The 14,185-nt window shown below is 37.7% G+C and overlaps 1 protein-coding gene across 8 annotated transcripts in view; it reads left to right on the forward strand.

Moving 5' to 3' along the window:
- AP1S2 (adaptor related protein complex 1 subunit sigma 2) overlaps positions 1-14,185 on the forward strand; it is a 31,484-nt gene that overhangs the window by 14,552 nt on the left and 2,747 nt on the right. For 2 of the 8 annotated variants that reach the window (XM_039714463.1, XM_039714457.1), the window contains exon 5: positions 13,978-13,986. The exons of 1 other annotated variant lie outside the window; for it this stretch is intronic. In XM_039714463.1, the coding sequence (XP_039570397.1) occupies positions 13,978-13,986 (9 nt within the window). Of the gene's footprint in view, positions 1-3,203; positions 3,298-3,622; positions 3,839-11,134; positions 12,548-13,977; positions 13,987-14,185 lie in introns of those variants that run through there. 5 more of the 8 variants (XR_005628094.1, XM_039714460.1, XM_039714464.1 and 2 more) reach the window with 5 other exon arrangements.

The raw sequence follows: 14,185 nt of genomic DNA on the forward strand, positions 1-14,185 counted from the left end.
TGTAGTGTTTTGGTAGCTGATGCTTTCGCACAATGTGTTTCAGAACTCAGTCTCAGGAGATGTATTTATAGAAGAAAGGGGTTACAGTGCTGTTAGAGTGTTTGGCACTCTCCATGATACTCAAAAAATGCAGTCCCAGGTGACTGGGAAGAGGAAAGCTTTGTACCCATTTTTAAAAAGGGTAGAAAGGAGGACTCTGGAAACTCCCAACCTGTCATCCCGACTGCCGTCCACACCTGGAAGGATCATGGACCAGATCCTCCTAGGAGCTGTGCTAGGGCGTGTGGAAGACAGGGAGGTGATTTAGGACAGCCAGCGTGGCTCCACCAAGGGCAAGTCCTGCCAACCCCTTCTGTGGATTTGCCTTCTGTAATGGAGCAACTTCATCACTGGCCAGGGGAGGGCTACAGATGTCATTTTTCTGGACACAGTTCCTCGTACAATTGCTCTCTCTAAATGCAGGAGGGGTGGATTTGATGGGACAGTTACATCCAAAGGGTAGTGGTCAGTGGCTTGGTGTCCTGATGAATTTCAGTGGTGCTCCTCAGGGGTCAGTAATGGGACCAGTGCTGTTTGATGTCTTGGATAATGACATAGAGGGATTGAGTGCACCCTCAGTAAATTTGCAGGTGACACCAAGCTGAATGATGCAGTTTATACACGTGAAGGATGGGATGCCATCCAGAGGGACCCGGACAAAGCTGCAGAAGTGGGCCCCTAGGAATCTCAGCAAGTTCCACAAGATCAAGTACAAGATGCTGCACCTGGGTCAAGGCAACACCTGGTATCTGTACAGGCTGGAGGGTGAACAGGAGCAGCTGAGAAGGACTTGGGGTGCTGGTGGATGAGAGGCTGGACATGGCCTGGCAATGTGTGTTTGCAGCCCAGAAAGCCAGTCCTACCCAGGGCTGCATCAGTAGCAGTGTCCCAGCAGGTCCAAGGAGGGGGTTCTGCCCTTCTAGCCTGCTCTGGTGAGACCCCACCTGGAGAGTTGGATGCAGCTCTTAGGAACAAACCTCTAAAGACTGAATTTAATTGTAGCGGACAGGTCTGTAAACCTTGATATTTCTGTGTTTTTAATAGATAATTTTAAACTGTCCTTGCACTGCAGAGTAGGCTTTCCTGCAAATACTGACCAAATCACAGTTTCATGTTTAAAGCAATAGAAAGTATTCGAGAAAATGAATAGTAGAACCTACATCTCTTTTTCCCAAATAATAATGGGGGAAGAGGAGGGTAACATTTTAAGATGTAAATATTTTCTTGAAAAAGTGGCACTGAGTATCCAGGAAGTTAGCATTATCATGCTTTGACCTTTTCCCATGCTCAGTCTGTTTTTTTGTTGTCGTTTCTTTGTTTGGGTGTATATGCATGTAAGATGTGACTAATTCTGTTACATCAAAGAAATCAAAATTAGAAGATCTTAAGACTCAACAAGTTGAAGGAGTCTTTCATAAAAGTGTTAATTATGCATTCATTAAGCTTTGCAAATCGAAACATCAGAAAGTTTCAATTAAAAATAAGACAAGCATAGGCAGTCCTTGCCTGTCTCATAACTATCCAGTACCCTCTCTGATGTGAATTCCACTACTGATCAGTTTGCAAACTGTGAACTTGATCCTTTATTGATATAAGCAATTATTATAGCACTGTTAAGGGTATATTAATAATACACTGAAAACTCCTTGTAGATCATAATTCTAATAAGGATGTATTTATTCAGTAGATTGAACTGATAGATTATTTTCCAGAGACATTCTCCTGTCCTCAGCAATAGAAGGACTGTGTCAGGGTGATGCAATGAAAATTTTAGCACTGCTGCATGTGCCATAGCTGTTTTCAGGAGTTTAATCATGTGCTGCTCATCAGTTAGCATAGTAAATTCAGTGAACAATTGCAAAAGGCTGCTTGAGAGTAAGGAGTATCTTATCTTCAAAATCAGGTGCTCTTTCTGAATGCTCCCATTAATCTGCATTTTAATAGAAAAAGTTCACTGGATGTGGCAGGATGTTGAAAAGATCAATGTTAATGTTTGGATCTTGAGATTGTGAGGGGAAAATTCCATTTTTACTGTGTTGTCTGAGATGTGTCACGTTGCAGTGCTACTACCCTTTCCTGTGAGATGGTCTTAGAGTGCCAGAGAATATTAGGTGAAAAGAATACGAATGTCCCCAGGAGGCATCCTGTTGTGTTTGGTTTTAGATTCTCATTTCTTTGTGGTCTTCTCTGTGTCTTGTACAGATGTTGGGGCACATTGCTGGTAGGTGTTTTAGGGTGTTTATTCATTTTTAAGGGAGAAGCTATATTTCTTGTTGCCAAGCTGTCTAGCAACAGTAGTAGTTCTGGTGATGGATATCAAGATACAATAAAAGTATGTATATTAAATTTTATGAAGGCTGAAAATTTGATATTAAAAGGCAAAAAAAATCTAAGAAGACCTATTGTTCACAATTCTTTGAGAATTCTAACTATGATTAACAGATGGATTGATTAAAGTGAAAATGTTGAACTTTTTGTACTAAGCAATACAACATGAAAGTGACTACTCAGCAAGTAACAATGGTGACTTAATAAATACAAATTTTGAATTAAATTGTTAAATTACTTCAAGGATGATAGGTTGAATGAAACTTTTCTTCATGAAACAAGTTTTCTTTTATTATTAATGTTAATAATAATACTGTGTGACAGTTAATCACTGAATGAAATATATGTAAATTTTGTATTCTATTATGCTCTCAATCTGTTCCAATAGTGAACAACTGCTCTTTCAGAAAGTAAAATCTTTGAATTATTTATTTCATGCACAACTGAAGCTTTCTAAAGAACTCCTTACAACATACTCTTTTAAGGTATCAGTATCCTGTACCTGATTAAGAAATTAAAAGTAAACTTTAGTGTTTTTTATTGCATCTCCTTCAAGTCTCTGAACAGATGTTTTCTTCTGGTGCATTTCTATTTGCATTCTTAACTGTGGACTTTTAGAAAAACCTATTAAAATTGTATTAATCTAAAGAATAACAGTAGCAGATTTAAGTGAAATAACTGAATTTACTTTTGTATATTGTTTAGAGTATTTTTAAAGTCTTATTTTAAATGTAAATAAGCTGTAAATGATTGGATGGATGTTGGGTTTTTATTTGCCTTTTTTTTCATTTAGTAGTTGATACTACATTTTCACTGCTGCTTGATTTTGTTTGTAGAGCCAGAATGAAGACTGGGGAGGTTTGTCTGAGGATATCTTATGATTAAGAGCAATCTAAGGCATTAGCCCTTTTGACCCCATCTAAATGATTGGTAACTACCAAGTTTACCATTTTGGTGGCATGGATTAAATGGGTGCTATGCAAAGAGTGCTGCACGTGTAATTAAGTCCTTGCAAGGGTAAACAGAAAATGGGTGATGGGCTTAACTTTCTGCAACACTTGCATGATGGTCTTTGAAGAGTGCTTTGAGTGTTTCCTTTTATTTTCCTTTTATGTACTAACCGCATCAACTTGAAATCTCTGACTTCTACTGGCTTTCTTTGGTGTTGATAATTAAGTGGGATAATGCAAGTTAGAGAAATGGATACCAAAGCTAATAACTAAACAGATGTTTGGCTTTGTTTACTTACAATCAGCCCATATAAACATGTATTTATTGGAAAATGAGCTGTTTACATCTGCTATGCAAAGAAAATGGGCCCTAAAAAGACTGGGTGCTGCTGCAATTGACTGTGTATCAAAATGCCGGATGCTGCATGACAGAACAAAGCTTATTTGCATATCTAGTGCATTGCAACATATTTTTGTCCAAAGCATAAGTGGAATACGTTGTGGCAGTCCTACTAATAAAGGTAAGATTTTAATTTGCATAAAGCAAGTTTAAAACATACATGAAAATGATTTGCTGGAGAAAACTTAATTAGTGTGTTGCTTACTTGATATAATGATAAACAAGTAGTTCAGTAAACAGATTGGCTTTTGTAATATGAAACTGTGGTAATAGATCTAATTTCATATGCAGCTTTATAAGTATCGGGATTTAGTTTCCAGATAAAAGAAAATAATTGTAGTAGGCAAAAGTATTTGTAACATGTTCAAAACCAAATTCACAGTTGGTGTATGGGTATTTTTACCATTTAAGAGTTTCCTAGTATATGATACAACCACTGATTTGTGTTGGGAAGAGGAGGGCAGCCAATAATCTGCTTGCATATTAGACCCAAAGAATTAGGGCAGCCAACAAGTAATTTGTTGAAAGCAATTTCTTTAAGAGCTTGGACATATCCTAAAACAACTGTAAGAAAAACGTAACTGCTCAAGCTTGGTACTCTCTTACCACATTTTCCCCCCCAATTTTATTGCTTTTTCTATGCTCTTCATGATAACAAGTTCATGTACAAAGGGTGTTATTCTCATGGTAAGGTTAGAATTGAAACTGTGCCTGTAAAACTTTTCTTGTGATTAGAACTTAAAAAAAGCTACCTGTGTTGTTTGGCACCTGTGCTATGAACAGAGCTTAGGAGTCCTAATCTATTTTTTTGTGTCTCGGATGTCTACAAAAACCAATTCTGACATACACAAACTCAGGCTTAGATAATTGTGTGACTCCAGTTGACTTGTCTACAATATGTCCCTGGGTGAATTCTGTGTGGGCATAGTTTTGGTTGAAGAAATGTGCTTTGTCCCCATTAAATTAAACACAGTTATAGTATCTGATGCCCATGGAATGCTGCTCCTTGGCCTGTACTGTTCCCTGGAAGGAGTGAAGGAACAGTTGCTATGTTCAGACCCTAATTTACAAGGTTGTTGTGGTTCCTTAGAATATGGAGAAATAGAAATGACATCTGCTGGGCTGAGGGGAGAGGGACAGATAGATGATTGCACAAAATCAGAGATGGGGAATAGTTAGCCTGCAGTAAGGAGCTGCAGGTTGTATATAGGAATGAAGATCATCTGGGTTAAAGAAAGATCTCCTGAGGTAAAGGAGGTTACCTTAGGGCAAGGGGAGGAGTTTGACTCATAGCTTTGGTGTTTGGATTAACCTGATGTTTAACTAATTGGTTATACAACTTTATGTTACTTTAATCCTTGTTACACTGAGGCATAACCAAGCCTAGAATGAGTAGAACTTGTTTTTTTTGTTGGCCGTTTTAGATTTTCTTGTAAACTAGGGTGTTGGGTACTGCATGTTCTGTGTGGCAGTTGTAATAAGCCACATATTCAGAAGAAGTCAGTTTCATGGAGAATGTGGTGAAATTTATGGTAAGCTTTGCATAATGTTGAAAAACTGCATGAAGTCTTGATATATGTTCAAATTGTTCTTTGTAGAAATTCTGCTTTCTACTGAGAGCATTTTACAGTGGTAAGGTCATGGTCTTGAGTCAGGATGCAGGTTGCTCATCACCCAAACTCAAGCTGACAGTGACTCTTGTTGAGAAAGCTGGATCCATTCTTACTGCCACCTTTGTGTTGATCTGCTTGCCCTGTGGCTCTGGGGCTCCTAGCTTGTTAGCCAAAACTTGAGCTCATGCAGAGAGAGCCTAAGGGAAGTGCCAGGAGGAAAAGCCAGTGGCATTGAAAAGGGAAGTAAAAAGCAGCTGCTTTTGGCAAGCCAGGACTTTTGCTAAAGTTGATCATACAGCTTAAATAACATCCTATTTTTAAAAAAATCACAATATCTAAGTGCTTTAAAAAGCCAATCCACACATCTTGTCCTGACTCAGTGTCTGCTGTGAACCCCCAAGTCAGCCTGCATAGGTAGGGTCTAATTTACTTGTCATATGCTGCACCCCTGCTGTTGGCCTTAGTCATAGGAGTATAGCAAGGAGCTTCAGCAGCAGTACTGACTTTCAGAGTTTGCAGCTGTCCTTTCTCTCCCTCTTTCATTTGTGCCAGAAAAGCTATTTGTACAGCCATTCTAGAACTGGATTTCAGATCCATTTAAACTGATCAAATTCAAATTGCTTGTTTTTAAAAACATATGGTCAGCAGCTTTTCTTTTCTGTGTTTACAACTTGTGCCTGCAAACGTTTGTCGAGACAATTGAAAGAACGCAAAGTGCTGCAGTACCAGGAAGGAAGGGGGATGCTCAAATGCCATTGCCATGGAAGCTGAATAGTATTGGACGTGACATGGCTTGTTGCAGCAGTATATTCTGGTCAGCTCTTCAAAGATAACAGCCCTGCAGTTTAAGAAATGCTTCCTTAAGCAAAGGAGAATAAGCGATGCAAACCTGTATTTGCAGTGCTGAAAGAAAGCATTAATGAATCCTTATGTGCCTAGTTGGGCAGTTTGCCAAACACACAGACACTGTCAGATTATCTGATGGAGAACTCAATGATTTTTAATAATTTTGGCTCTAACTTCACAACACAAAGTGTTCAGCCGTAACATGTGCTTAAAGCATTTGTGTTTTTGTGGTGGCAAATGGAGCCTCTGATGGATTCTTAGAACCATCTTTACTGCTGAAGGCTGGGCTCCCGATTGTTCCTGGCTCGCTGCATAGCAACTGATTGGCACATGAGGAGGAGAGCCCCAGAGCGATTATCACCTCTGAGCTGGCAGATCAGAGCAGCAGCTAAGAGGCTGGAAGCGCCTCTATTATCCCGTTATAGTACACAAAGCTTCAGCTGATCTTTGTAGTGCTTGTGGGAGAGAGGCAGGCAGGCCACTGCTGGCATTGCCTTCTGCTCTGGTCTGTTCAGGTGATGTTTTAGTGCTGAATCTATGCATATGCTTGGATGTTTTGCTGAATAACATTTTCAGGACAATTTGCCGTTTCATATTCTGGTTGAGAATTCTGTTGGCCGATTTGCATCGATCTTGAAGATTTTTTTGTTTTCTCTGTGTAGAAAGCTGTAGACAAGATCTTGACTAAGAGTTGATATTGATGAAGCATTCTTATTTTTGTTTGCTTGTTTGTTTTTTTTTTAGTTTTTTGTTCTTTTCTTGTAAGAGCATTATAGTTAGTACTTGTCTTTGAAGATGTTCGTAAGTATTTCTAGGTTCTCTGAGATAACACTTGGCTCTTCTTTGAAAGTAAAAATGTAATAAAAATGCCCTAGTGGGAAATACCAAGGCCAGACTAGATGGATCCTGAGCAACCTGGCCTATTGGAAGGTATCTCTGCCTGTGGCTCAAGGATTGGAACTAAATGATCTAAAATATCCCTTCCAACCCAAACTCATCTTTCTAGTAGAAGCCTCTGAACAGTTTGCTAACCAAAGGTTGGGAAACAGGTACTCTCCTCTTTTGAAATCCTTGAAAAGGCAAGTGAACAGCAGCAATTTCCTAAAGGAGCTGTTCATTAGAAATATTGCCTAATAATGATTCAGAAATAGTGTAAAAGTAATTGCTTTTGAAGCATTGCTAAGGAAGTGCTTGTTAAATGTGAATTTCTTCTCAATGCAAAAACTTCATTTTTCTAAACATAAACCCTCATCTTCTACTTTAGATTTCTGCATTTCCACTGCTTCTCTAGAATTCTTCCCAAACTCCCATGCACTCCATGGACCCTTATCTTTTGTATGTTGTTTGAGCTAGGGTTTTGTTAGATGCTGAGTGAAGAAAAAAGCCAAGTCTTTATCAAATGGTGGGGCTTGTAATTTTTGTGTGCAGTTTAACATGGCTTGCCTTCACAGGCTTTGTGCTGGGTTTGATGAGAGGAAAGTTAAAATAATAACCTCAGCAAACTTTCCCTGAAAAAGAAGTCGTGTGAAGTATTGATGAAGTCTGTGTCACTGCCAGGAGATGTCATCAGTAAAATGGCAACCCTGCAACACCTTGAACCTGAGACAGTCTGGTATAGACATAAAGAATTTCTTTTCTCTTTCTTGCCTGAGGAAATAGCACAGTTTTCTTGTCCACTACAGACATAAAATACCTTAAATTGCAGCAAGTAAATAATTCAAGGTAGATGTTAGGCAAATTTTCCAGTGGAGATGATAATGTAGCATTTAAGTAGATTGCCTGAGGCACAATAAAAAGGCATCACTGTATGCCTTTAATAGATGAAATATCTCTCAGGAAAGTTACAGGTATACTGTTTGAGGAACTGAATTAAATGAAGTCCCTTCTAATTTTATTTTGGCTATGATTTTTAATTAGTTTGGGTCATGACAGAGTTGGCTGAGAAAATGTCAGTTGGGTTGGACTAGCTAAATAGTTCTGTTTACTCAGATCAACTCTACCATTTTTCTAATTTAAAAAATCTCCAATGACTCAGGATGACAATTTCTGAGAGTATTATTAGCTTTTTAAAATGAGTTGTAAACACAGATGTCATTCTGAAAAAGATAGATGCTAGTAACTTTTAAAATACTGCAATTCCACAATGTGCAGCTTGTGTTGTAGAGCTATTACTTTTCTGGCAGTACTAGGATCTAAGACCTGTGTGTTAAAGCCAGAATAAATGGTTTACATCCAAAGTTTTATGTGATGATTTTTCAGAGGTGATATTTCATGTTAGTTTGTCCTTATATTGCGCTGTAAGGATACCATTGCCTCTTCACTAGCTCCTAGATCAACTAATTTGTAAAGTCATTAGATCTAGATTGTTATCTTAAACAGCATCTGTGCCTGTAAAGCATGTCCTTGAGGTCTGCACATTCCCACCAAAGGAAAGCAAGGTAGTGTAGATGTTGATTTTGGAATTTGACAGCTGTCCCTTCCCCATACTCTCTTTTCTGGTATTCAGACCAGCAGCCCAACTGCTCTGGAGACAGTGTAATGGGGGGAGCACAAAAAAGGGTCAGTCATAGTTGAAACTTGTGAGATGCTGTAGTTCTGTGATGGCAAACACTTTGTCAAAACTTCACTTTCCTTTCGGTTGCTTGTCAGGCTGCCCACAGTGCCAGGCCCTCTGTGTGGGATGGTCCTGGGTGTCCTTGGTCCAGTTTTCCTTCTCAGTCTTGCTGTGTTATCACTTTGTGTCTCCATTACTGCTGTCTTCCATTTAATCCTTCAGGTTCACTTCTGCAAGGTCAGTTTATTGCTAGTCTAGTTGCAGGTGATGTTTACACGTTCTGTAAACTAAAAAGGAGTGAAACAATAAGCACTTTTTTCCTATTGTCTGACAGTCGGTCTTGCTTTATCAGTAAACCATAAGTTTCTGTGAAGACGAGGCACTAATCCCACAACAGTAATGTGAAACAATCATCTAATTTTGTGTACCATGATATTAATGTCAGACAACGAATTCCTCAAGGTATAAACCATTGAAGATACAAACGGGCTGGGGAATACCCCAGGACTGTGTGGGACTGTGCAGGTTGGGAAAGTACATGAAATGAGCACTTCCATGGCCTTATTTGTTGATGTTTACAGTTGTGTAAAATGGGACATGGTCAGTGTTTCCAGGCCAGAGAGGGTGCTTAAGAATGTATACACACATAATCCTTGAATACAACAGTGGGTTGCAGTCAGCTTCATAAGAAAGAGAATGAGCTGCTCTCATTTTTCTTTCTGTCCAGAAAACTAATGTAAAATTAAGGAGAAATCTGTTAGGAGATTTGACAGGCATTTCAGTGAAGACACCGACTTTGATGGCTCCACATTTCCATTGGTGAGCACTGGAACACAAGAGGTTTTTTCAAGGAAGAAGGGAATCATGTATGCATATGTAACCCAGATAAAAGTTGGGCATTTTAGATTATTACAGTATGCCTGCTCTTCAGTTGTCTTCATGAACAGTCACCATTGTGACTGTAAAACAGAAGTTTTCCCTAGGGACTTTTCTGGGAATATTTGTCTGTGGGAATTCTAAAACTAGTACTTTCTTCTACTGAGACAAAACTCCTACTCCCTAATAAACATACACTATTACTATGCAATGCCTTTCCAGTTAGGAATATGCCTCTGCATTTTGTTTTTAATGTAGACTGATGCTTTTTACTTGGGCCATGTGAGAGGTGTTAAGTGTTGAAATTAATGTTTGTAATTCTTTATTATATACCAAATTCTTTTGAATCTAAAAATTATAGCATGCATCATATAACTTATTTGTAACTGTCACAGTTATATAGGTGCTATTATTTTGTGAACTACTGGATTTGTAGTTAGCTTGGTCAGGATAATTTAAACTACTGTGACATGATCTTCAGATTACTGATACTGAAAAACAGTTTAAAAACTCTACAGCTTCTGGAATATTTTTGTTGTGCTTTTTTTTTTTGTAATTTGAGAAAATAATTTAAAAACATGCAAGCTTGGACATGCGAATAAACTGAGATGGCACAGAGGAGACAGTTTTAGAAGTCCATGGGTCTCTCTCAGTTCTGTTTTAAAACTTCTGTCATTCTGGGAATTGGGATACTGAAATAGATTGAAGATGGTAATTGGTACAGGATCAAAGATGGCAGCTGACATGCAGAGTATTGAGTTTTGTGTGTTTTCATCCCAGAAAAAGTTAATTTGGCATATATGGGGCTGATGCTCCTAAATTATTGTTACTCCATTATTAAAATTGAGTGTTGCTTTCTTTGTAGCTCATCTTCCAGCAAATTGAATACTAATGTTCATGCCAATCATATAAAAGTGTTACTGAGTTCAGCATAATCCAAAGCAGTGAAAACTTTGCCTGCTTTGAGAGGTGTATCAGAGGCCTCCATTTTTCTGAACAGACTCTGTCAGAGAAAGGAATTTTTGTCACCAGTAATGGCACCGCTGGACTGCCCTGGCGTGGTGTGCTCACGGCCATTTTCTGGAGGCCTGGTACCTCTAAACCTGGGTTTTATTAGAGCAGATGTGGTGGGTGGTGTCAGATGCCACTTAGCTCAGTGCCTGTCTCTGACAGAAGCCAACAGTCTGTGCCTGATGCTGAGACAAGTAATAGATAGGGTGGCCCATCTCTGGAGCTTCAAACTTTTTTTGGCTAAGAAGAAACTCTGATTATGTAATAAAGTGTTTATGAGACAAAGTTTTTCTGTCTATTGTTGGACAAAGCATGCATGTATGAGGTGGGTAAAACAAAGATTCTCCCCACTGCCCTCAGCTCCTGAACATCTAGAGTAGTCAAAAATACAGTATTGTATTTCTGTATCAAATGTCCTTTTAATATCAGAGATACAATAGTGAGGTAGTATTTTTGTTTTCTTGCATATCTGTCCACCTTTCTATTATGTATAAGAATATGTACATTTCTTTTGTAGCCACGTCATGAATACTTTAATGTACCAGTGTACTAAATGGCTTCATTCATCATGCATGCAGAATTTCAGAGGAGATAGACCTGTGACTTACTCATGACAGAACATTATCATCAGCTTGCTGAATCCAGTCATCCTGAATCTAATAGAATGCCACAGCCATTCTCTGCTGTTGTACTTTCCTCTTCCCCCTCTGTTTTACAGTGTTGTCTCTTCACATGTCTCATTTCAACAAAACTTGTGCTTGTTGCCATATGGTTTAACTTTTTTATTGTCTGTAAGCTTGAAGTCTTGTGCTTAAAAGTTCTATAGCATTTTCTAAGCTAAACATCTATATACTGCAATACCTATATTGTAACATTACTTAACCCACATTTATCTTTTAAATAGGTTGTGGTGGTATTTAAAAATATTCTTAAATTAAGACTTACAGAGGAAGTAGTGAAGAACTATCGTGTGAAATGTGTATACACACAGAAATTCTCTGTAGACCATGCATCTTAATTAAAGGTGCAAATAACAGTATCCCTTTCTGAAGACTGGCACAATAGTGTGACTACCTTACAGAAAGGAGGGGGTCAGAATTGATTAGGTCAAAGAGAATGATGGGTAAATCTGAAATTCAAACATTTATATTTAAATGTGCAGAACGCTCTTGTGAGTAATTTAGCAGTTACTGCCACTGAAAGAGAGAACAATATCATTGCTTGACAAATGAATAATGGGATCATAGAATCATTAAGGTTGGAAAAGACCTCTTAGCCTATTGAGTCCAACCATTAATGGTTATGGTTGGAAAGATCTAAGTCCATTAACAGTATACTTGCAATATGCCTTCTTAAATTGGCATTTCCAGTTTTAAATGCAGGCTGCCTTGTGTGTGGGGGAACTGCCACGAGGGTGACTATAAGTGCATTCAGTTGAAAAGTGGGCAGAGAGGGCATGTAATGCATACTGTTTGTAACCTAAAACCAGTGCTGATTCTGAAATTTGTTTCCATGAATTATCAAGGAGGAATTACTAAAATGAACCACAAACAAGCTAGTTCCCTATACTATATGTGGTAATGCACTACCTTCTAAATGTTAAACTGACAAAAAAATGGGAGATTTAGAGGATTAGACAAAAGATTTTGGATTGGATTTGCAGCATTCTGAAATCTTAGAAAACAAGATCATAGAAGTGGTTTTCCATTTCCAAGTTTGCCTTTTTTCTGTAAGCCATTAACAATGTGTTTGGATGTCTGGTTAATGCTGCTTTAGCCTGCATTATTTCATGCCTGTTGGCTTAAAATGCTGTGCATTGAGCTGTAATGAGATGCTGTTTTTCTTGTTATCTGTATACAGCTGCTTGCTTCTAAATGACTAGGTAATGAATTAGCTTTTCTGGCATGTTTGAAATAAAGTATTGCATGCACTTCTGTCTCATGTGAATGACTTTTTTCCTCATCTGTGTTCTGATATTTCACATTTGTTGTTTGCCTTGGGTGATTCTGAGCTGCAGGTAGTATATAACACTGCAGAATGTTTTACCTAAGAATTGGATAGAATGTTTGACACTTAGTAAGACAAATAATGTGAATGAAACATAATTCATTCTATTTGTTTCTTAAAAGTAATAATTAATGAAGTTATAGCAAAAGACATTAGCCTTTAGGTGTTCCTTGAGATTATATTGTTCATGAGGAAGGCACATCTGTCTCAAGATTACTGCTTTAGTAATAAAAAAAAATTAAAATATGTCTAGTTCTATGGCTGATGTATCTGTGGGTAAGTAGCTAATGTCCTTGAAATAGGTTGCTTTTCATGGTTAGCCAAAGACCTTGATTTTCTTGAAGAAATGTAGTGTTTAAGTATATGCCTGCTGAAAATAATCTCAGACTTCGAAATGGCAGTGAAAACAACAATACTGAAGTGCTCTAAAAACAGTGCTCTGTATTTCTTCACAGCTATGAAGAACTTTGTTTTCAGATAACTTTGTAAATATCCTGTTGCATTCCTGAGTAACTCTTAAGTGCCCACTGCTGTCCAATCAATTTGAAATTAAAAAGTGAATTTATTTCAAATATTTTGAAGAACCTGAGATGTTTGAGAAGTTGTATTCTTGTAGAATGCTTTTGAGTTCTGGTGCCATAGTTAGCTAACAGTATAGGATTTCTTGAATAAAGTGCCTTACCTTGGTGGATAGGGGAGGTGTGTGTCTTCTAAAATGGACACAACAAATTAATCTGGGAATAGAATTCAAAAAGTTATATTAGAAATGCTACATAGCCATTTCTTCACTTAGTGCCTCCTTTTGGGGATTTGTTAAAATAAATGTGTAAATCTTTAATCCTGCCATCCTGTCTGGCTTTGTCCAGGTCATTGCAGTTCTCAGAATATTTAAATATTGCATCAGTGAGGGAAAAAAAACCAAGCCAGCACTACATCTTTAATACACCAAGTATCTTGTTTTCAGATTTGACTTGCCTTTTTATTGCAATTTTTTATTTCCTGCTGGATTTTAGAAGCCATCTCAATATGCCTGTTCCAAGCTCTGACTTATTTTTGAATGAAGTTGACTTAAAGTATCATAGCTTGTTCCTTCACTGCTGAATCACCTTATACATGAGCTAAATGATGATAGTAAACTTGATAATTTTGTGCCACATAGTCAAGGCTGACAGAGACAACATTCTGATGTTTTTAACAACATGATGATATTTGTAAGGTTTGAGGTGTTTAATTTTGTGTTTTACCGACATTATTTTTCTAATAAATATTTGCAAAGCAATTGAGAAATAATTTGTTGGCTGCCTTAACTGTTATCTGCCTTTTTTCCCTGCTGCATGACATGTCTTGTTTTAGGATGCTAAAGTAAGTTTATTCATACTCTTAATTTAAAGCTTTTGTTTTGATACGGACACAGTATCCCCTTTTATTTATCATGGCATTGTTAATAGGTATTAAAGAGCTCAGTCTAATGTTTCTAGTTTAAACCATTTCTTTTCAGATGCTATTGAAGTAATGAATACAAAACTGATTATAATTTTTTGGAATTTGGTATTAAACAACT

The sequence above is a fragment of the Passer montanus genome, unplaced genomic scaffold, assembly GCF_014805655.1.
Source record: "Passer montanus isolate IOZ18808 unplaced genomic scaffold, ASM1480565v1 scaffold3, whole genome shotgun sequence".
Classification (NCBI taxonomy): Eukaryota; Metazoa; Chordata; class Aves; order Passeriformes; family Passeridae; genus Passer; species Passer montanus.